Here is a 22,677-nt window from a genome sequence, read left to right as displayed (position 1 = left end):
CACAGGCACAGGCTCGCAGGCAGTGGTGTCGCTGACCTGCCACAGCATGCGAGAAAAACAGGTCCCCAGAGCTTCTCACTGCACAGTCAAGCACTGGAGGAAGCGAGCCCACAGGCCAGGCCTGCTGGAGCTGCAGGACCTCAGTCCCCACCTACCCCCACCTGGTTATATTTTTAAGCTGTCTACCCCTCCTGGCTTATTCTTCCCTCCTCTCCTAACAGTGTCTTTCTGTGACAGAGCACATGAAATCAGGCTCAACCTTTCATGGCCTAATTAAGAAAGACACTAAGGGGGCGGCGCCTGTGGCTCAGTGAGTAGGGCGCCGGCCCCATATGCCGAGGGTGGCGGGTTCAAACCCAGCCCCGGCCAAACTGCAGCAACAACAACAAAAAAAAAATAGCCGGGCGTTGTGGCGGGCGCCTGTAGTCCCAGCTGCTCGGGAGGCTGAGGCAAGAGAATCGCGTAAGCCCAAGAGTTAAGAGGTTGCTGTGAGCCGTGTGAGGCCACGGCACTCTACCCAAGGGCGGTACAGTGAGACTCTGTCTCTACAAAAAAAAAGAAAGACACTAAGGGGCAGCGCCTATGACATATATGGAGGGTGGAGGGTTCGAACCCGGTCCCAGCCAAACTGCAACAAAAAAATAGCCGGGCGTTGTGGCGGGCACCTGTAGTCCCAGCTACTCAGGAGGGTGAGGCAAGAGGATTTTGGGCCTAAGCCCAAAAGCTGGAGGTTGCTGTGAGCTGTGATGCGACAGCACTCTACCAAGGGCAACAAAGTGAGACTCTATCTCTAAAAAACAAATAAACAAAAAGGCACTAAGTATAATATGAACATTTGCATCAAGAAAAACATCTTGAAATTCACACATGAGGGTGCAAAGAGCCAGTGCTTTCTTGTTTCTCTGAAGCTCCTTGGGTGAGGATTCAGAAGTGATGGGAAGGACCTAGTAAATAAGTGAGCTCTCCATTCTCTAGAGCAGGGCAGTCCATCAGAGCTTTCTGCAATGATGGAAATGTTTCATACCTGTACCATGCTGGGAGACAGTTCTCTGTGGGCTGCTTGCATTTCTACTCATTTTTGCAAGCAGAGGCACTGCCTGACTTTGTTTAGAACACTTTTCAAAGGTATTTGTATATAGCCAGCCTTCTAGAAAGACAGACAATGTCCTCCCTGAGAGCAAAGGGCAGGATTCTTACTGCCCATCACAACAGGTACAGGATCCCTGGATGCACAGGGCCTTATATGGCAGCTTTCTGTGTGCTGGTAGCCCTCCGCCTTATTCACAGCCCTGACAGTGCTGGAGCTAGGGATAGCATGTGGTTACTCTGGGCACTGATAATGTGATAAATAGTAAAGTCTTTTGTCTCTGACCCAGGAGTCTTTTGCTAGCATTCATGAAACTGACAGACTAACTTATTAGTTAACAAATAGGGTAAAATATGGGGCCCTTTTTATATCTCGACACATTGTCCAATACATGTGGCTGTTGAGGACTTATGACTAGTATGGTTTAAAAACTAAACTTTTAGTTTACTTAATTTTAAATAAGCACATGTGGCTAGGGGCTACCACATTACACAGCACAGCTTAAAATGTGCAAGCACAACCTAGAACAGCCTTTGGTCAGGGGTGGGTAGCGGGAGCTCCCTTATTGAGAGGCAGTGGAGATTCAGGTGACCTCTAGGTTATTTACTATATTTTGCCATGTATAATGCACACATTTTTGCCCAAATTGTTGAGAGGAAAAATAAGGATGCTCATTATACATGGGTAGTACAGCTCAGAGTGGGGGAGCCCATTGAGCTCATGGGGTTCCAGTCCAAAAGGATCGGGATCTGAGCAGGCCGGGCTGAACACCACAATCAGGAGCAGGGTGGTGGCAGGACTGGCAAGGTAGGCCATGGTCATGAGGGGCAAGGGCCAAGGTCTGAGGCCTTGCCACGTGGAAGAGACCGGGAGACCCGTGCAGGCCCCAAGGACCTGCCTGGCTGACTGTGAGCCAGGTGGCCTCAGAATCTCCTGCCCTACAAACCACACCCACATCCATCTTGGCCGTAGTTCCCAGGGGAGGTAGGGGTTCCTGGGAGAGAGGGAAAGGACAGCCTTCACAGAGGGGCAGCTGCAGGAGGGTGGTGCAAGCTTCACATTTACCAGGGGAGCAAGCAGTACCCCACCAGATGTGTCTTTACAGGCAAGAGCCAGCCACTTTCTCAATATGCCTTTTTCCTGAAAGTTTGAGCCAAAACCATAGGTGCGCATTATATAGGGAGTGAGTTTAACAGCATGAAATACGGTGGACTATTGTCTTTTGATGATTCTGGAGCTCTAGAAAGAATGGAATTGTGAAGGGACTGAGGGTAGAGAGACGCCCTTTATTTTTATTACATCCAGAGAGACTTACTGGTAGAATAAAGAGAGGAAAGCCAAGAGAAATAAGGACCACATTTGAAGATCAGAGATGGAGAGATGTGTCTGGGGTGGGATAGAATCCTTCTGAAGGAGGCTTGGAAGCTGGAGAGAGCAGATGTGGCCTGAAAAGGTGAGCACAGCAGTGGTCCTTGAAGAATCTACTCAACACTGCCCCCGACCCCTGCTTAGGAACGTGTCCACCTGCCCTTTTGGCTGAAGTCCCCCTTTGGCCCCGCTCAGCGCCGCAGCCCTTGCCCCTCTACCCTCTTGGCTTAGAACAGCCTCTGCTCTGATTTCGGTTCAGGCTCAGCTCACTGTGGCTAATCGGGGGAGCTGGGGCCTACTGGTGATAGACCAGCTTCTCATTTCAACAAAGTTTGTGAGGAATATTGGAAACAGCTGTGGGCTGCATGACTGTGCCAGAGTGCCTATGGGGGGCCCAGTGTTGAGGTGGAAGAGTTGAGTTGGAGGATACCAGGCCAAGAGTCTAAAGGGTGCTTTGCCACCAAGGACTGCCATAGCCAGTGAGCTCAGAGCCACCACAGCCCCTGCTAATTGCTCTTGCCATTAGCAACAAATTTGGAAAGCCATGTCTTTACTGTGCTTGGCTCCAGATGTATATGCTCTATACTCGCTTCATAATGCTGGGCTTGGGCTCTGAAAATCCCGTTTTTACTTGGCCAGCTGCTCCCGGTTGAACTCAGCCAACAGGGGCCACTAGAGGGAGGCTTTGGGCTGGGGGGAAAGATTAGCCATGCAACTTCCATTTTTCATCCCCTGGAAGCAACACCCCCAACCCCACCACTCGACATCCTTCACCCCAGCATAGCAGGTCCACCCTGAACCTGTGGCTGGATTTAGTTTGTGGCTTTTCTAACACTTAAAGCTTCATTCTGCTCTCCACCCCTCCCAGACATGCATCCCTCCCCTCTCCCACGGCTGGATGCTCAGAGACACTGGTGCCAGCTCAGCAGAGGCCTGGGTCCTCTAAAACTTGTCCTCTAGTTTCTCAGCCTCAGGCATGGTTGCTGTGCCTGCAGTTGGTCAGGTGTCTTCACATTCCCTTATTGCCTTCAGCTTACCTAGTTAACAACCGTACACTTAGTTATCAATTCTTCATGTTAAATTCTCTGTCACCTAACTGTTGTCAATTGTCTCTCCTGACAGGTCCCCAATTGACACAGGTGGTGAGGCACTGAGGTCTTCTGGGCTTTGAGGGCTATTGCTCTTGGCTGCCCTGCAGAGCGATCTCCTCCCTCCTCCATTCCCAGAATTATTTAGCTGCTGGTTCCCAAGGAGATGCCTGACAACCACTAGTTGCCAAGCCTCCCCCTGGAGTTCTGCGGAGACCTTCTGGAAACTCCCTGCTCCTTGCCACTCCCCAGCCAGGGAACTTGGGGAATCTAGCCAAGGTGGGTGGAGAACACTGTGGGGAGCAAAGGCCTGAAGATGGAGAGAGAAACCAGAGGTCCCTGGCCTCCCCCACAGGCCTTCAAGGCCTGGCCCACCCTTGAAGGCAGGCTAAGGGCCCGCCTAGTGGGCTCCCCAGAGCTCTTTGCACAGACACCATCAGAGCCAGCCAGACTCCAGCCAGGGCTCTCCAACCAGACGCTCAACCACAGAAAATTGTCCCTATATTGTCACTCCAGACCTGGTAGAAGCCCCATTGCCAGCTGGGGCAGAACCAGCGAGGAGCCTGGGAGCTAAAGGGCCAGGAGCCTTTATGGGGGAGGGAAGTTGAGCCATCCTGAGCATTTCATGCACAGGGAGCAGCACAGCACACACTGAGTGGAGCCATGCCTCTCCCCAGGCTGCAGGCTGCTTCCTAACAACCATGCTAATCACCATAGGGCGATAGGTGTGATCCTGCTCCACAGACTCAGCTGTGCAAAAGTAGCCCTTCATTTCATTAAATCAAATACCTGTGATTGACTCCATTACTGACCCTTTTTCTAGGGTCCTACCAAAGTACAGAAAATTCATTGCTATAGTTTGAATGTGTCCCCTCCAAAATGCAGGGGTTGCCAATGTGATAGTATTAGGGAGAGTGGCCTTTAAGAGGGAGTTAGGCCATGAGGGCTCCTCCCTCTTGATGGGAGTAGATGCCCTTATAACGGAGCTGATCAGAGGGCACTTGCCTCTCCTTGCCCTTTGCCTTCCACACTGTGAGGACACAACAACAAGGTGCCACCTTGGAAGCAGAGCGCAGCCCTCCCCAAATAAGAAGCCCACCAATGCCTTGATCTTGTGCTTCTCAGCCTCCAGAACTGTGAGAAAATAAGTTTGCATTCATTATAGATCACCTTGGTCTCAGGGGTTCTGTTACAGCAGCATCAACAGACAAACTCAGGAGGCACCCACCCCAGGGGGAGGTCTCAAGCCTCCTCTTCCAGGCCGGTGAAACGGTGTGGCCACCAGTTACTCTCCTCTCCTTTGTCCTTTGGGTCATGATCTGTCCTCTCCAGGCTCCTCTTCTCCAGGGACCTACTGGCCTCTGACTTATCCCCAAACTCAGGTAAATCTCTTCCTTTCCACTCTCATTCTCACAAAGGCACTCTCCTTTCCCCTCTCAGCCCTCCACACAGCTTTTCAGAGAATGTGGCCATTGTGGAACTAGTGAGATGTCAATGCTGGTGTCCAGGGGCACTGCTCTGCCTTTAAAGCCCTGGTGGCAGTGCTGAACTGGAGGCCTGGTGCAGCAGCATCTGTGCTGTCTTTGCCAAAGTATTTTAAAGAAAACTAAGGATGTTGTGACTTCTTATCCCTGAATGTTTGGGTATTCATTTTAATTATCACCACACATAACAAAATTAACAGTGATTTCTCAACATTGTCTAATGAACAATTAGCCCCACTTTATAGAGGACAACTGAGAGCTGGAGTGGGTGAGCCACCTATTGATATTGGTCTGAGCCCTGGTGTAGTTCCAGGGCCTACTCTTTTTCCACACATGCAGTCTGGCACAGCAGTCTGTGCTTTCTAAGTCATCCACCATTCCTCTCTCACAACAGCCTGAAAGGCATCAGGGTGGGTATCATAATCCTAGAGAAACAAGCATTGTGCCCACCGTGCCCAGGTGGGGCTGGCTATGGATGGGCTGTGGGAATGGGGAGCAGTGAAAGAAAGGTTAGGTCCCAGGCAGGACTGGCACCCCCAGAAACCAGCCTCTTCCCCGCAGCCCTCACAGGTCCTTCAGCCACTGTCACAGCCTAGGCCTGGGCGGATGGCATCCTCCCCTTCCTTCCTCTCCTGATCTGCTCATCTCCCATTCCAGCCACTCCACCCAAAGGACTCTGTTTCCTCTCCAGACTCCCAGGAGCAATTTACAGTGACCAGGCAATGACCCCTACCTGTCCTCTGTCCTTCTTGCCCTCCTCCCCCCTCTCAGCCGTGAGCACCTTTGGGGACATGTTTCCTCTCCAGCCCTTAGCACATCTGCTGGGAGCCCAGCAGGCTGGAGTTGACCTTTGACAGAGCACATGTGGAAAAGCCATTTGCTTCCAGGAGCACCTGCTTCCTTGGCCAGCCCATCCGTCCATGTGCGCCCATGTTCTGCTTCTCCCAAACCCTGGGACTTCAGAATCAGGATTTAAAAAGTCACAGCAAGCTGGAGAGCTGGATTAAAACCCATAGCTCAGGGTGGCACCTCTGGCTCAGTCGGTAAGGCGCCGGCCCCATATACCGAGGGTGGCGGGTTCAAACCTGGCCCCGGCCAAACTGCAACCAAAAAATAGCTGGGCGTTGTGGCGGGCGCCTGTAGTCCCAGCTACTTGGGAGGCTGAGGCAAGAGAATCGCTTAAGCCCAGGAGTTGGAGGTTGCGGTGAGCTGTGTGATGCCATGGCACTCTACCGAGGGCCATAAAGTGAGACTCTGTCTCTACAAAAAAAAAAAAAAAAAACCCATAGCTCAAAAGGAGGGGCCTGCAGGCTGAATCAAAGTAGCAGATATGGGAGTGCAAGATGAGAAGAGGCTGAGGGGCGAGCATCCAATGCCTGACCCACTCTGCAGCAGCCACTGCCTGTACTGAGGGAGAGGGAGCTGGAAGGAGGCGGCAGCAGTCTTTGCCCATTCCAGCCCGGCCACTCCTCATCAGAAGCCAGGGGGAGACTTGTGGAGTCACCTTTCTTCTTGGGAGAACCGTATCCGCCAGCCCTCCTGAGGGCAGTGCTCTGGCCAACGAGCCCTGCCCCACTCTGCAGTCTCGCTGGGTGGTTGAACATGGCCCAACAAGGGCTGAAACTGAGCGGGACTCCCGGTATCCCTATCAGATGAGGAGTGCGGCAGTCCCTTGGGTCCTAGCCAGAGTGCATGGTAACTAACTGAGAAAGTCCTAAGTGGGGTGCAGCACAGGTCCTGGGAAATAAAGTCATCAGGAGGAGGGTGGAGAAGGGTCCCCCCATCTGTCAGATGTGAACAGTAGCACTTTCCATGGAGTTACTGCATGTTGCATGAAAGTCTCCCAATTGATCGGCGATGCAGAGAAATGAGTCCTGCAATGAAATTGAGTAATAAGGAGGACCACTTACACTCTCATGGCAAGTGGCAACCTTGCTTTATTCTCCACCACCTTTTATACCCACTACTGCACCTATACACCATCAACCTATAATCAATGACTTTATCTTACAAAATCGGTCTCATGACCAGGTTCAACAGAGCCCGGTGCCTAATCAATCTATGGATTAACTGATACACATTCCATGACCTCACTATAAGATTACTTGTTTAACTTTTTAATTAAAACCATGCCTTAAAATACTTTCCTTAAACAAAGATAAGAACTTCAAGGGAGGTGGTTGCTTAAATACCACACCTTTCACATGACCATCAGGAAGCAGCAATCCATTTCTAAAAACAAACAGGAGATCGCTGAGATATGCAGCTGTTTTGCTTGCAAGCAGCTGCCCCCTGCAGCCTTTGTCTCTCAGGCATGTACAGCCTCAGAGGCCATTTTATGGGGTTCATCCAGGTCTCTCACTGAAAGTCATTAGAAAGATTTCCTGGGCGGCGCCTGTGGCTCAGTCGGTAAGGCGCCCGCCCCATATACCGAGGGTGGCGGGTTCAAACCCGGCCTTGGCATAACTGCAACCAAAAAATAGCTGGGCGTTGTGGCAGGCGCCTGTAGTCCCAGCTACTTGGGAGGCTGAGGCAAGAGAATCACTTAAGCCCAGGAGTTGGAGGTTGCTGTGAGCTGTGTGAGGCCACGGCACTCTACCAAGGGCCATAAAGTGAGACTCTGTCTCCATAAAAAAAAATAATAATAAAAAAATAAGAAAGATTTCCTGCTTGCCTTTCCAATATGGCTCAAGTAAAGGCATATATAGGCTTTCTGCCTATACTGCAAGCACCTGACACCCACTGGGATGCTGTGAGTGTTCTATAAACGGTGCCTATGTTCTCACTCAGGTAAAGAAGAGAAGAGCAGGATGCGCTGTTTCAGACACTGAATGACTCCCACCTGGAAGAGGGCGTTGAAGAACTCTACAAAGCCTCAGTGAAAGAACTCCCCAAGGATGGAGTGCCAGATTCCAGTCCAGCCTGAAAAGAAAGGGGGCAGGAACCAACACCCACGTGCTCCATGCGCTGTGCCAGGTGCTCGAGAGGGGCTAGAACGTGCACTGACAGCTTGTTCATCTGGTAACCTGAAGTGGCAGTTATCACTACCCTCATTTTAAAGATGGGGCCACAAGACTCAAACAGAGTGGTAGACGTGGGAGTGCAAGATGAGAAGAGGCCAAGGGGAAAGTGTCTGTGCCCTGTGGGAGGAGATGGAAGGCCTCTTGTCAGAGGTTGTAGAAGGGCCACCTCAGCTGAAAGGGGCTCCCACTGGCCGGTTCTGAGCCTTCAGTCTCCTCCAAAATTTCACGTCAAATCCTGCAAGTCTGGGTCTTATAACCGCCTGGTGTCAGGCTTAGTTGCAAGACCGCTCCAGGGGTCAAGCCCAGGTTGCTCTGAGCCACACAGTTATCCCTTTTTCCCTCTAAGTTCTCCCTCAGCAGTGAAAGCAGGTGCTGATATGAGCCAGGGGACCCAGCAGGGCCATGCAGGAGGCCCTACAGTGAGGAGTGACAGGGCTCAAGCAGGAGGAGAAGTCTATAGCTCCACCTGCCCCAGGGCCAGGCCACTGAGCATACCCAGGCAAAGCACAGGTTTGGGCTACCTTGGCTCGGCTGACACTCCTCAGGAAGGAGGGAGGGAAGATAGGGAGGCACCTACAACATCCAGCACAGGGCCTTGTGGTCCGGGACACAAAGGAGACATTTGTAAAACTCATTATGTGCATTCTTCAAGTAGTTTAATTTTAATAGGCAAGAGCTATACCTGCATAATCTGATTTATTACTCTCAAAATATTACATATGCTGGGCAAAGTGGCTCACATCTGTAATGCTAGCACTCTGGGAGGCCGAGGTGGGAAGATCCCTGAGCTCAGGAGTTTGAGACCAGCCTGAGCAAGCACCAGATGCCATCTCTACTAAAAATAGAAAAACTAGCCGGGCATTGTGGCAGCAGGCTCCTAGCTATTCAGGGGGCTGAGGCAAGGGGATCTCTTGAGCCTAAGAGTTTGAGGTTGCTGTGAGCTATGATGCCACAGTAATCTACCGAGGGTGACAAGGGTAAGACTCTCTCAAAAAAAAGAAAAAAAAGAAAGAAAGAAAAAGAAAAGAAATATTATATAAATGAAAAAACTGAAACTCAGAGAGATCAGGAAATATGCTAAGGTCACACAGCAGCAAAGAGACAAAGCATGTCTTTCTCCCACGGTGCTTCTTGGTCTCTCAAAGCCAAGGAGCAGCTCTCCTGTGTCCCCTGGCACCTGAGCCCCTGCAGCAGCAGAGGCGGGGCCTGGCCTGCTCCCCATTTGGCCATATCTCCTCTTCTCTTGACGATAGGGGCTGTGGCTCTGCCCCAGGGGCCCTGGCCTGGCCAGCCAGAGCACAGGATTGGGGGTATGCTTTACCTTTGCAGTGGCAATCTTATACATCAGCTTGACTGGGTCACCTAGATATTTCATCATACACTACTCTGGATGTTTCATGAGGGCAAGTTGGGATAGGATCAATATTGGAGTTGGCTGGATCAGTAGGCAGGTCTCCTCCATCAGGTGAGGGTCTATTCAGGCCCCAAAGGTTGAGTAGGAAGGACCCCACCCCCGCCCCCGCCTGGCTGCCTAAACTGAAACATCAGTCTTTTCCTGTCTTTGGACTCAAACTGAAAATCAGTTCTTCTGGTCTCAAGCCCACTTACTACAGAACTTGGAACTTGTCAGCTTCCATAATTGAATGAGCAAACTCCTAGCAGTAAGTCTCTTTCTATATATACATATGTCCCATCGGTTGTTTTCCTGGAGACCCCTGACTAATACATGTCCCTGCCAGAATTTCCTTTCTAGGATCTCCCTTATGGGCCCAAAAACCCTGCCTCAGTCTCTGGGATCCTGCTGCTCCCAGCTGGGAGGAGGCTGGGAGGGACACCAACCCCACAAGCAGCCCAGATTCTGGCTACAGACAGGAGGGTGTTTAAAGCTCCTAATTCACATTGCGCACCCTTGGAGATGGTGGTACCAGGACCCCACTCTGTCTCCACAGGAGCATCTAATGGAGTTCAGAAGACATCCCCCTGGTTTGGGAAAGGGAGGATCAAAGTGAGTGGCCCATATGGTCTGGTTGTTAGAGTCAGTCAAACCTGTTACACTGTGGGAGCCTGGCTCTCAGGGACAACTGCCATCCTGCTCTACAGTTGAGGGGGGGATTGAGGGACCTTGGCCCTGGGTTGGGTGTGAGTGGGACAGAGGCCTGTCCAGAGAGCTGCCTGGCACTGGACTTTGACAGCCCTCTAGGCTAAGCCTGGTGAACCTGACACCCCCTTCTCACTGTGGCCCAGGAATCGCACCAGAGGGTGGGAAAATCTGACCTTATCTCGTGTTGTTGTTCAAACTTAGCCAGGGTGCCGGGACATGCTGAGAGAGGCAGAGAGAAAGAGGAGGAGCCCAGAGGGCTCTGAGCAGCCCAGAGCCCATGCAGTGGGAGGTTTGGAGGGCACACCTGCTGCATGCTGGGCACCATCACCTGTGTGTATGCAGTGTGCACATATATAATTATAGCAAACATATGTGAGAATTATGCCAATTGCATAAAGTGTTTAAAAAATAAAAGTACAGCTTGAACTGTAACCCTTACCCAGGTCAAGAAATAAAACATTAACAACACCCAAAACCTACCCCCCTTATGCTGATATAAGTTTTTTCATTTGATAGTCACAATTCCTTCCACAACAAAGAAGGTGTCATTTAATATTATCCTACTTACCTACAAGGAAACTCACTTTCAGAGGCTCAGAAATATCCTAAAGTTGCCCCCAGCAGGTTTCCCACCATTGCTCCACCAATCTGCCCCCCAAAATGTGAGGATAACACTAGGGTGACCCTCACTAGCCTTGTGGTCAGGAGTCCTAAGTTGGGCAGAGGATTGGATTTGATGAAGTTGGGGGCCTTTTCCAACTGCATTCAGTGACTCTAATTTTACAGTATCCTTCAAATGAAAATGAGGGGAGCTCTTTGTCCTTTCCCCTGGGTCTGCCCTAGCTGAGCCTCCCTAGCCCAGCTATGCATTATGGATGGGGGTGAGTCACCTGGTGAATAATCCACGAGGCAGTGAACGTAACAGGAGAGCAGGGCTGAGGCAGTGGAAGGACTGAGGTTGGCAACCTGAGCTAGACCCCATCCTCCCAGGGGAGAGGGGCCCAAGGTCAGGTAGAGAATGGCAGGTAGGTGGCCCTAGGGAGATGGAGCCATGGGGGACCAGAGGAGCTGGCACAGACTGCTCAGCCTCCCATTGCTGACCCACCTCTGCCTTCTGCCTCTGGGGGCCTCAGGTGAGTGATCCTCAGAACCTCCTAACGATGTTCATTCCCCATTTCTACCCCATTATTTTCCCCTTCCCTCCTTGGGGATTCTTCCTTTTCACTTGCATAGCCATTTGCAGAGGCTCTCTTCACGTAGTTTATCTGCTGGACATTTAACCAGCCTGTGCTGAGCACCTGCTGTGTGTCAGGTAGGTGATGGCAGCCTGATTCCCCTGAGGGCCGCTGTCAGGTTGTAAGCTTAGGACTGACATGGCCAGATCTTGTTTTCAGAAAGTTCCCTGGTTTGGAGGGGCCTAAGGGCAGCTGGGAATCATTGCAATAGTCCAAGTGAGAAATGCTAGCAGCTTAGGCCAAAGCAATGTCCATGGGGCTGGAAAGAATCAAGTCTGAGTTAAGGATGTTTCTTCTTGGATGGTAGAACATCAGAATTTTGCCCTCAGTCTCCTCCTCCAAATCCATGCCTGTCTGAGAGGTTCTTACTTCTCTCTTTGGAGAAGCTGATAGCAGTGAGAAGAGTCAGAGACTGGGAGTCAGGTCCCCAGCCCAGCTCCCCTTCAGAGTCTTGAGGGACATTAACTATCTCACAAGGTCGTCAGGGTTCAGGACGACAGGGCAGGCCTGTGAACTTGAACACATTCCCATGCAAATCTGCTGAAGCTCACAGTACTTTGTAGTGTGCAGGTCCATCTGGCCAGTCCAAGGTGCATGGACTGAGTGCTCCATTGGAGGAGGGCTGGTGGCTCAGTGTCCCCATGACCCCAAGCCTGGCGCTCCACATCGGTCAGCAACTGAACGAGCGCAGGGTAGGCTCATGCAGGCCGCTGTCCTCTGCTCCTGGCTGCAATGGGACTGCAATAAAGTGGGATCAGCACTGGGATCCTTCGGCAATCCTCACACAAAAACTTCCAGACTGTGAATTGCCCATGGCCCTGTAGATCTCCTGCATCTCTAGGGTCATCACTGTCACCAGGCTGATCACAGACTGACCTTAAGAGGCACTTATTGAAAATATTGATTTCTGGGCCGAGTCCCCCTCCCGCAAGGAGGTTTCTTCCCCTACTGTCTGAGATATAGCCCATGAATTTATACATTTATTAAGTTTTCAAATGGTCCAGTGACCCGTGAGGGCTAGAGATCCTCTGCTCCTGTCCACTTTCTGACCTCAGCCAGCCCCTTCTCCAGCACACCCAAAAGGGAAACCCTGTGGGCTCCTTCAGAAACTGTCTAGCCCCCAACTCCACATGCTGTGTTGTCTTTCTGAACCCTGCCTGGTTGCAGGACTGCAGAACAACAGACAGAGGCTCCAATGGAGACCGTGCAGGAGAGCCCACAACAGGCCAGACTCCTATGTGGCCCCTTGTCTCCCCAGGCCAGCCCCGTCTGACCCCCAAAGCCCCTGCAGAGGAGATTGTGTCCATCCAGGGAGTGCGGGGTAGCTCTGTGGAGCTGACCTGTGGATCCAGGCCTGTCCCCCTGGTGGTCCTATGGAGCTTCACTCCCCTGGGCTCCCTGGTTCCCTGGCCTGTGGCTGTCACCAATGGAGTTGTGTCAAAGGTGGAGGCCGGAGCCTCGACTCTGGGGGTCGTGAGTCTGAGGAACAGCAGCCTGGTCCTGGAAGAGCTTCAGGAGAGTGCCCGTGGCCACTTCCTGTGCCAGGCCCTGCACACATCCAACAGCCAGCTCCACGCCACCTACTCCTACCTCACACTGGCCGTAGTGGGTGAGGGGCCTAGCTGGGGTTGCAGCCAGACTGCTGCTGCTCCATCTATCTGCGCACACCTCCCATCCTCTTGCATGTTGGGCCCCGGTGCTAAAGGGCACCATCTTCCAGGGAGAGAGGGGACCAGATCTCCAGGAAGGGCTGGTGGGCAGGGGTGGGCTACTGGACACAGCTGGACACAGCCTGAGTCTGCAATAATGGACGTGGGCCTCTCCCTCCTCTGGTCAGTGCCTGTATCCAAGCCTCAGGTATGGCTGAGTGACCCATCTCCAGTGGAAGGAGCCTCCGTGGTGGCCACATGTGCAGTGCAAGAGGGCACAGAGCCTGTGGCCTTTGCCTGGCAGCATCGGGCACCACAAGGCCCTGGGGAGGCCTCAGTGGGGGTCACAGAGCCGCTGCTCCGGCTGGATCCAGTGAACCGGACACACCTGGGCTGGTACACATGCAATGCCCAGAACGCCTTCAGCGGGCTGAGCAGTGACAGAACCTTCCTCGATGTCATCTGTGAGTTGAACTGGGGGACACAAGGGTACACCCACCTACCCACGCACCACACTTGGCCTCAGAACTCCCAATCCCCTTGCTGTATCCGTTGGTGCAGAACACCCCTCTGCTATGGGATTTTTAAGCTTCTTCAAAAGAGGCATCATGGGCGCCTCTTCCTTGGAAAATATTCTTTTACTCACACTCTCAACTTTACTGGACCTGAGGGACAATCTGGAAGGTCTGCCTTCAGAGAGCCAGAAGGTCTCTAGGGGAGCAGCTGAGTCCTGAGCAAACAGAGAGAGGGGTCACCATGGGAAGGGAGGGCAGCAAGCCTAAGGGTGGAAACCAGAGGCCCCATGTGGAAGACATCAAGACGGTTCAGACGCGGCAGCCACACTGTGTCTGAGGTGACTTGAGATGTGGCTAATCCCCCCTGTGCCACAGACACAGAGCAGATGCCTGCGTGATTCTGAAGATAGTCTGAAAGCAAGGCTGTGAAATAGCTTACCAATAACTTTTATATTGATAACATATTGAAATAGTCTGGGTATATTTGGTTAGATTAAAATTAAAACCTAGGACAGTGCCTGTGGCTCAAAGGGGTAGGGTGCCAGCCCCATATGCCGGACGTGGTGGGTTCAAACCCAGCCCCGGCCAAAAACTGCAAAAAAACAAAAATAAATTTAAAAAATTAAATTAAATTAAAACCTATTGGTGGAGGGTTTTTTTTTTTGTTTGTTTGTTTGTTTTGATTGATTAGGTGTGAGTATTTTTACTTTTTAAGATTTATTTATTTATTTTGAGATAAAATCTCACTCTGTTGCCCTGGGTCGAGTACCATGGCATCCACGGCTCACAGCAACCTCAAACTTTTGGGTTCAAGAGAGTCTCTTGCCTCAGGCTCCTGAGCAGCTGGAACTACAGGCACCCACCACAACGCCTGGCTAGTTTTTCTATTTTTAGTAGAGATAGGGTCTGGCACTTGCTCAGGCTGGTCTCAAACTCCTGAGCTCAAGAAATCTACTGGTCCCATAGTGCTAGGAGTATAGGCATGAGCCCCCGCATCTGGCCACTTTTTAAGATTTAAAAACTTAAAACACCTGCAGTTTGCATCCATCTATTGGACTATGCTAGTCTTGAGGTTTAAGGAGCCAGCGCGATGGATGCCCCCATCTGCACCTGCCTTCCAGGCACTCTAGGAGGACCCCAAGGGCAGGCCAGGGATGACCTTGGGAAAGAGGCAGGAGCAAGGCGAGCAGGAGAAAATGCAGACTTCTGCCGAACTCAGGTAGCACTTCCCAGACAGTGACACTGAGTTGGAAATGCAGGAGGGAAGAGAAGGTGGCCCAGGAATTAGAGGGCTGGCTTCTGGGAGCACACTCAGGGCATCATCCACTGGAATTTCTTCTGTCTTCGGTCCAGAGCAGCCAACCATCCACGATTAAGGAACCCCTGAGTGCCAGGCACACTGGGGTCTTGTCACCCTACTTCTCTCTCGCCTAGCAAACTCTCATGCAGGCCCTACCTTAGCAGAGCCCTGCAGTACCTCAGGGAAGCCCCCAGCCCAGGAGGGCTTGCTCGGCCACTTTGCACCATGCTGTGCGTATGGCCTGGACCCCAAGCTCCTGGAGGACCCAGTGCTGGGTGGGAGCATAGAGCCAGTGTGTACACAGGCTCATGTGTGGATGCATTGAGAGATGGCCGTACCCATGAGTGAAGAATGGGGTGGTACGACGGGTCCTCCTTGCCTTCCAGATGGCCCTGACAGACCCATGATCACCGTGCAGCCACTGGGACTCAGTGAGGAGGGGTTTTGGGCCAGTGAAAGGGAAGAGGTGACCATGAGCTGCTTGGCCGCATCCAACCCTCCTAGTCAGTATGTATGGCTCCGAGACCACCTGCAAGTCCACACTGGGCCCACCTATGTCATCAGCAGTGCTGGCCGCACCCACACTGGCCTGTACACCTGCCTGGCTCGAAACACCCACCTGGACACCCACACTCAGACTACCATCCAGCTCACCATCTACTGTGAGTGGGGGAACACCCAAACCTGACCTCGGGTCAGCCCTGGCTGCAGCCCCCGCAGGCCGATGCTGGCCCCGTGCCCTGTGGGAAGGAGTGCTGAAGTTGGGGAGCAGGTGTCTATAGAGAACCAAGTGGAGTTGCAGGCCAGGGAAAGAGGCTAAGAAAATTGCAGAAAGGGTTAGTGGAGGGAAGCCCTGACTCTACATAGTCCTACCCATAGTGATTACCCTACGGCCCTGAGGATTGAACTGAGGCACAGAGAAGGGCAGTGACAGTGAGGCCAGGTGTCCTGGCTCCTGGGTGCCCAGGGGCAAGAAAGATGACAGGAGTGGGGCCTGTCCCTGGGACTTCTGAGATTCCTCAAGTTCTCTGAATGCCTGCCCGACCCTTAAACCCCTACCCCTTGACCTGAGTGCTCAGCCTTTCTCTCACCAGCCCCATAAAGGCCCTTGCCCTTTTCCCTCTCACCCACTTCTCCTCACTTCCCTGCTGTGCACCCCAGGCTTCCTCATCCCATTTGGGCCTGGGCACAGGGCACTAGCAGCAGAGCCACATCCATTCACTCACTTCCTGCCCAGATCCCCCTGAGGGATGGCCTTCCTGCACTCTGCTCTCCAGCCCTGGGGCTGTGGCTTTCCTCTGCACCTGGCCTGGGGGGTTTCCATCTGCCCAGCTGCAGTGGGAAGGGCCCCTGGGAACTGGCCCTACTGCCCCCACCAATGTCACCTGGCGTCACCCAGCGGCCCAGCTCCACAGTGGCAGCACCTTCACCTGCAATGGCCGGCACCCAGCTCTGGCACTACCCACCTTCTGCAGGGTCATGCTCTGTGAGTGAAAACAGGAAACACCAGGGGTCTGACACTCTGGGCACATCGTGGGGAGAGGTCTGTGTAATAGGGAGGTGGGTAGTGCTTAGCTCCCAGATCCCGCGTCCCACTGTGCTCTGTGCTCGCACTTCAGGCTCTAGGCCCAGGACACCTAACCTGCCTCGTGCCTCCAGGTTCTCAACGACCTTACTCTTTGCTGCATGTTGGCCTTGAAATATGCCTTCAGCCCTGTCCCGGCCCAGGGAGCTTTTCTTCCCCTTCTTTGCCTGGGGACTCCACCCGTCTGCCAAGACAGAGTCCAAATGTCCTCCCTGAAGCCCCAAGGAGTTTGACCTTCTCCCTGTATTTTAGCATACGTTGAACCTTAATTGTTTGCGTAGTGCCTGCTCCCACTACTAAAGGATGAATGAATGCATGCATGAGTAGGGGGGGTGATGGAGGCAAAAGTGAGTGAAGGAATACATGAAGGAGAGGGCACAAGGCAGAGCAGCCTAGCCCTGCCTCCTCCCACAGGGCCATACTGAGCCATCATCCCTTCCAGGGGAGCCTCCCAGGAGCCCCACCTGCAGGACCACAGCCGCAGTGGGCAAGCAGGGCATCGTGCTGAGCTGCGAGTGGCCTGGAGGGGAGCCCCCAGCCACACTGCGCTGGCTCGATGGTGAGCAGCAGCCCTTGGGCAGCAGCAGCCCCTCTCTGGCTGTCCACTTCCTGCAGGCCCAGGAGGATCTGGCTGGCAGGGAGTTCATCTGCCAGGGCACTCACCCACTCAGGACCCCTGGCTATCACTGCCAGCTCCAGCTGGGTTAGTTGGGGCGAGGGACTCCATTCTGGGTGGGGAGGGGTGTAGGGAGGGTAGAGGGAACTGCCCTTTGGAACCTGGATGAGGGGTTATACGGGGCAGCTGTGCTGGAGTGGAAAGTGAGTCAGGAGAAAGTCACCTCAGCCTCCAGGGTCTCAAGCGGGTTTTGCTGATCCATAAATGAGGGGTTATTCTAGGTCAGAGTAGTGCAATAAAGACATAATGTGAGCCATGTATGTGATTTTAAATTTTCTAGTAGCCACATTTAAAAAAGTAAGTGAAAGTTTATTTAATTCAATTTATCCAATATGCTATCATTTTGATGTGTAATAATATAAAAAATTAGTGAGTTATTTTACATCCTTTTTTTATCCTGTCTTCAAAATCTTGTGTATTTACAATTATCACCCGTCTCTATGTGAACTGGCTGTTTCAAGTGCTCAGTGGTCACAGGGCTGGTGGCTACAGCAGGGTCTAGATCTTGTGGGAAACTGTATCCCTCATTTGCACTGATCTGTATAAGGGCGGTGCCCACTTATATTCTTTTTGGTTTTTTTTTTTCCTTTTGAGATAGAGTTTCACTTTATTGCCCCGTGTTGCTGTGGCATCATAGTTCGGCAACCTCAAACCCTTGGGCAATTATCTTGCCTCAGCCTCCCAAGTAGCTGGGACTACAGGCGCCTGCCACAATGCCTGGCTATTTTTCAAGATGAGGTCTCACTCTGACTCAGGCTGGCCTCAAACCTGTGAGCTCAGGCAATCCACCCACCTCAGCCTTCCAAGTGCTAGATTACAGGCGCGAGCCACAGCGCCTGGCCCACCCACTTATATTCTTGACTTGCACTAATGCTTTTCTCTGCCTCTCAACTCCCTCCATTTGTTTTGGTCTGGTTCCTCTCTCTGGCCCTGTCAGTCTGTTTATTGCCAACTCAAAAGAAAAAAGAATTAAATATTGAAGTAAAAAAAAATGTGAGCAAAGCAGAGGAGACTTCACCTTGGACATTTCTCACATAATAGGTTACCTCTCGGTTTCCAAAGGTTTTGTGACTAGCATGTTTTCAGGGGCTCTGAGGAGGTCCTCAACCCCAAAGATTTCTTTCTCTATTACGCATTCTCAGGGCAGGAAATTCCGTCATAGGAGATTCACTGACACCTGAGAGTCTGGGTCTTAATAAGAATCAGTCTATAAAACTGATACCTGCTCTGGGCCTAGCACTGAGCCCTGAGGAACTGAGGCAGGGAGGCCTGAGAAGGTGCTGGGAGGGATAGGTCATGCAGGGCTGAGCAAGGCAGGACCCCCCCCACCCCGGGGACCTGAGGTGAGGGTAGGGCAAGGAAGGAGCTTGGAGAAATACTGCTATCATCGGCATACCCTGGGGCAGACTGTTGACAGGAACTTGGCACAGAATGGGAGCCCAAATGAGAAGTCAGGTTAGCCCAGACAAGCTTCACTGTCAACTCCACTCCACAACCTCCCCCGTCTTTTCTCCCCTCTCTTCTCCATCCCTTCCACCACTGGCCAGCACCTTACCCCTGACTCTTCCCACTAACTGGAGCCAGGACTTGTTCAGCCTCACTCTCTGCCCTTGCAGAAGCTCCACAGCTGGTCGTGGCTGAGCCCCAGGTGTCAGTGCTGGAGGGGGGAGAGGCCTGGCTGGAATGTGCCCTCCAGGGAGGCACACCACCTGCCCAGCTCCTCTGGCTGGGACCCCAGCAACAGCAAGTGGGGGCAGGCACCTCTGGATTCGTGCTGCACCCCGAGGGCACCCAGCTGCTCCTTGGCATCAGAGATGCCAACCCAGCACACCACACTGGCACCTACCAATGTGTGGCCCGCAATGCAGTGGGCAGCCGCAGTCAGCACGTGCTGCTGGAGGTCCTGAGTAAGTGAGGGCAGTGTGTGCATGCAAGATGCGGGCTGGGACAGCAGTGTTCTTGTGGTGCCTAGGACTAGGAGCAAAGTCACAGGAATTCTCTGCTCCAAAATGTGACCCTCTGCTCCCTCAGTGAACTATGTGAGTGGGATTTGGTATACTCTTGAATACAGGGAAATAGAACTTGATGCAATCAGAATAACCTTTCTTCATTTTACAGATGAGGAAATAGACTAGTCAGGTCTCCGCACCACACTCTAGTGCCTTTTCCACACTGCCAGGCTGTCTGTCCCCAGGAGCAAAGCTGGGTGCACAAGCATACGTGGCTGTAGGTCCAAAATGTTTGTGTCCCCACCCTTGTCACCAGGATATCCAGCTCCTCCCAATGTCACCATAAGCCGCCTGACCTACGGGAGGCAGCGGAGGGAGGTGCAGCTGCAGTGGGCCGTGGCAGGCCCCGGGGACCTGACAGGCTTCCTGGTGCAGCGCAGGCCCAGCACCGCAGGCCCAGGAGCTGGGGCTTGGGAGACGGCTGTTAGCAACATCCAGCCGGAGAGCAGGGGCATGCGACTGGGAGGCTTGGACCCAGGGGTCCTTTATGCCTTCCGCATCCTGGCTCTGAATCACCACACAGCTGGACATCCCTCTGAAGGGAAGATACCAGGTGCTGGGGTCTGTGCCACAGAGGGCCTCAACCTTTCTCCAGAGACCTGGCCCTGGTTCATCTCCTTTTCCATAGGCGTCTCCTCTCTACTCCTTTGCTTCTTTCCTGCTGAAATCCCTCAGCCCAGCCTCTGTCCTTTCCTCCACCCTTTCCTCTGGGTCCTCAGGTAATCTCCACTATCCTTCCCTATCTCTTCTTGATGGGCTCAGCAGCTCCAGGCCTAGGGGTAGGAACCCTACTTCGCAGGGAAGAGGAGGAAGAGGTGCTGGGGGTCAGACAGCTGATAGGAGCCCCGCTCCGTGCCTCAGTCTCCCCTCCTGGGTGCAGGCGGCTCATGGCTCCCTGCTGGTCCCACCCTCTCCTGGGGGCTCCTTACTCCATGGCATATTTCCCTCCAGCCCCAAGCTGCCTGGATGGCCAGAAACGGGGGACTTGGTGGGGCACTGGTCAACAGCACTGGGTAACTGAAGCACCTCTTCCTTGGGAGAGCCCTGAACTCCAGATTCTCTAGCAAGCCTTGTTCTTGGTCCCCACATCACCTGAAGGGGATCTGGATGAGCAGCCACCCTAGCAGCCACTGTCACTGTCACCCAAGTTCTGCAACAGCTCTAAACCACACCACTTGTGCTCTCCTCTCCCAGTGGACCCCCCCTTCAGCGCCTATCCAGCAGTGTTGGGTGCAGCAGGCACAGGAATGGTGTTGGCAATGGTGGCCTCTCTGCTGGTGTTCCAGTACGCTGCCCAACACCCAGAGACCTTTCCCTGTGAGTGAGGGTCTGAAGGCAGGAGCTGCTCAGCCCCACAGTGTGGTCAGGTCTAGACCTACCCAAATGGGCGGGGTGGCGCTTCCATAACTGAGACCTCTCCTCAATGCTAGATAGTGTCCTTCTGGTCTCCAACCCCCAATTCAGATATCTACAGGGGAGATGTCCCTTCTGGGCTTCTGAGACACTAGTATGAAGCTCTTTGGGAAAGGGTCATTTTCCCAGGACCTGCACTGGGTTGCCCAAATAATGCTCATTTTCTTTTCCTTCCTCCAGGCCTTGGTCAGCTGCTTGTTCCCACGTAAGTGCACAGCCTGTAACTCTGGGGTGCCTCAGCTTTCCTCAACTGGAGAGGAAGACTAGAGAAGTTAAGTTGTCACCAACTTTACTTTCCCACCTCACCCCCAGGGCGCAGAGACGGCCACAGAGGGGCGCTAGGGATGGTACTGAGGCACAGGCAGGTGGGCATAACTTCATCCCAAATGTCCCCCATGTACAAGGAGGCTGTTCCGAGTGTCCTCTGGGAACCATCTGAGACACTGCTGAGGTGTCTCTTCTTTGCCCACATAATGCTCTTTGCAGGCCTTGAAATCCTGGCCACCACCCCAGGTTCAGATCCTGCACAACAGTCCACTGATGTGCCAGTAAATGTCACCATCACAGTGACTGCAACACCATAAGAGGAAGGTGTGTCTGGGCTCGGGGAGGGCAGGTAGGATCTGGCAAAAGCCCCTCTGACAGACGTCAGTCTTTTTTTTTTTTTTTTTTCGGTAGAGACAGAGTCTCACTGTACGGCCCTCGGGTAGAGTGCCGTGGCGTCACACGGCTCACAGCAACCTCTAACTCTTGGGCTTATGTGATTCTCTTGCCTCAGCCTCCCAAGCAGCTGGGACTATAGGCGTTCGCCACAACACCCGGCTATTTTTTTGTTAGTTTGGCCGGGGCTGGGTTTGAACCCGCCACCCTCGGCATATGGGGCCGGCGCCCTACTCACTGAGCCACAGGTGCCGCCGACAGACGTCAGTCTTAAGGTCCAAAGTCATAAAGACACCAGCTACCCCTTCCTGACTTAATACCCAGTCTTTCCAATCAGGCAAGGCCCAGCAGCTGTGCCCCAAGAGATAGGGCTACAGCCTGTGGAAGACAGAAGTGTCACGACGAGGAGATACACGAAACAGAAAGCTCGCAGGGCATCGCAGGGAAAGGGAAGGCTGTGGTACTGGGAGCCATCTTTGGTACAATAGAAGTATGAGCAAGCTAGCTGCTGCCCAGAAAAAAATCTGTGTATTGAGCAATTCTTGAATAAATTATGCCTGTTGTCTGCACTAACAGAGGCTATTCAATTGCAGCTCCCAGCTGACTGCTGGGTCCCAGGTTTGGCTAGTGGAAGCAGCAAGGTGTGCATGTCTGTTTTCCCCAAGGGACTGTGCTGCACTCAGACTACAGCAGGGTCTGAGGGTTACAGATGCAGCTGCCCGCTACCAGGCCGAGGCAGCTGACTGACAGAGAGCAGGGCTGCTCCAGAGTCACACTGTCAGTTGCCAGCGTGACTCACCCAGCTTGCCTACGATCTGGGTGAAACACAAATGAATGCCTATCTCACTGACTGGAGGAGTCCGAGTTGCTTCAGCAGGGGACCCAGAATTGCTCTCCAGGAACAAGGGGAAGGGCGCCTGTCAGAAAACAGAAAAACTTAAGTAGCTTCTTTGCTTCTCACGGTTAGGCTTTATAAGAAAAGGGTTTCAGCTTCCCTCAAAGCTCTAGAACTGGGGCTAAGGTTTAAAGAAGGCTTACGTGTTATATAGGAAATAAAATAGAAAAGGGCTGTAGTCATCAGAGAAGCCTAACAACTCCAATTTTTTTTTAGGGCAGTAAAACAAACTTCTTGAAGAGGCTAAATTTCTACCCTGAAGTTTATGCAGATGAGGCCTGAGGTTAATGGTAAAATGAAACAAGTGAGGGGCACACTCCTCCTCATCCTTCCAAACTCTCTCTCATCCTCTTCTGTCCAGGAAAATACGCTGAGGGGCTCTGCCTGTCTCCCCATAGTACCTCGGCTGGTGTATTTTCTCAGCCTCCTCATAGAACACTGGCCCAGCATCCTGCTCCTGCAGGCCCTGATCTCTAGTCAGAGCAGAAGGCTAAGCTCACTGAGCTCCTGGGTGGGCACAGGGGATTTCAGGGAAGGACACGGATGGAGGCCCCAGGGAACCTCAGAATAAGACATCCACCCTCTCTAA

The 22,677-nt window shown here is 52.7% G+C and overlaps 1 protein-coding gene across 1 annotated transcript; it reads left to right on the top strand.

Annotated features, from left to right (window-relative positions):
* Nucleotides 1–10,866: 10,866 nt before the first annotated feature.
* On the top strand, nucleotides 10,867–21,117 carry VSIG10L2 (V-set and immunoglobulin domain containing 10 like 2). The gene is made up of 12 exons (XM_053595442.1): nucleotides 10,867–11,284; nucleotides 12,645–12,995; nucleotides 13,224–13,499; nucleotides 15,237–15,512; nucleotides 16,088–16,336; nucleotides 16,878–17,138; nucleotides 18,728–19,018; nucleotides 19,377–19,673; nucleotides 20,315–20,437; nucleotides 20,714–20,738; nucleotides 20,846–20,898; nucleotides 21,020–21,117. The coding sequence occupies exons 1-12, from the start codon at nucleotides 11,203–11,205 to the stop codon at nucleotides 21,115–21,117; spliced, it is 2,382 nt and encodes a 793-aa protein (XP_053451417.1). The 5' UTR covers nucleotides 10,867–11,202.
* The last annotated feature ends 1,560 nt before the right edge of the window (nucleotides 21,118–22,677 follow it).

The sequence above is a fragment of the Nycticebus coucang genome, chromosome 6, assembly GCF_027406575.1.
Source record: "Nycticebus coucang isolate mNycCou1 chromosome 6, mNycCou1.pri, whole genome shotgun sequence".
NCBI classification, from domain to species: domain Eukaryota; kingdom Metazoa; phylum Chordata; class Mammalia; order Primates; family Lorisidae; genus Nycticebus; species Nycticebus coucang.
The sequence above is the reverse complement of the archived record's forward strand: the minus strand, read 5'-3'. Positions and strand labels throughout refer to the sequence as shown.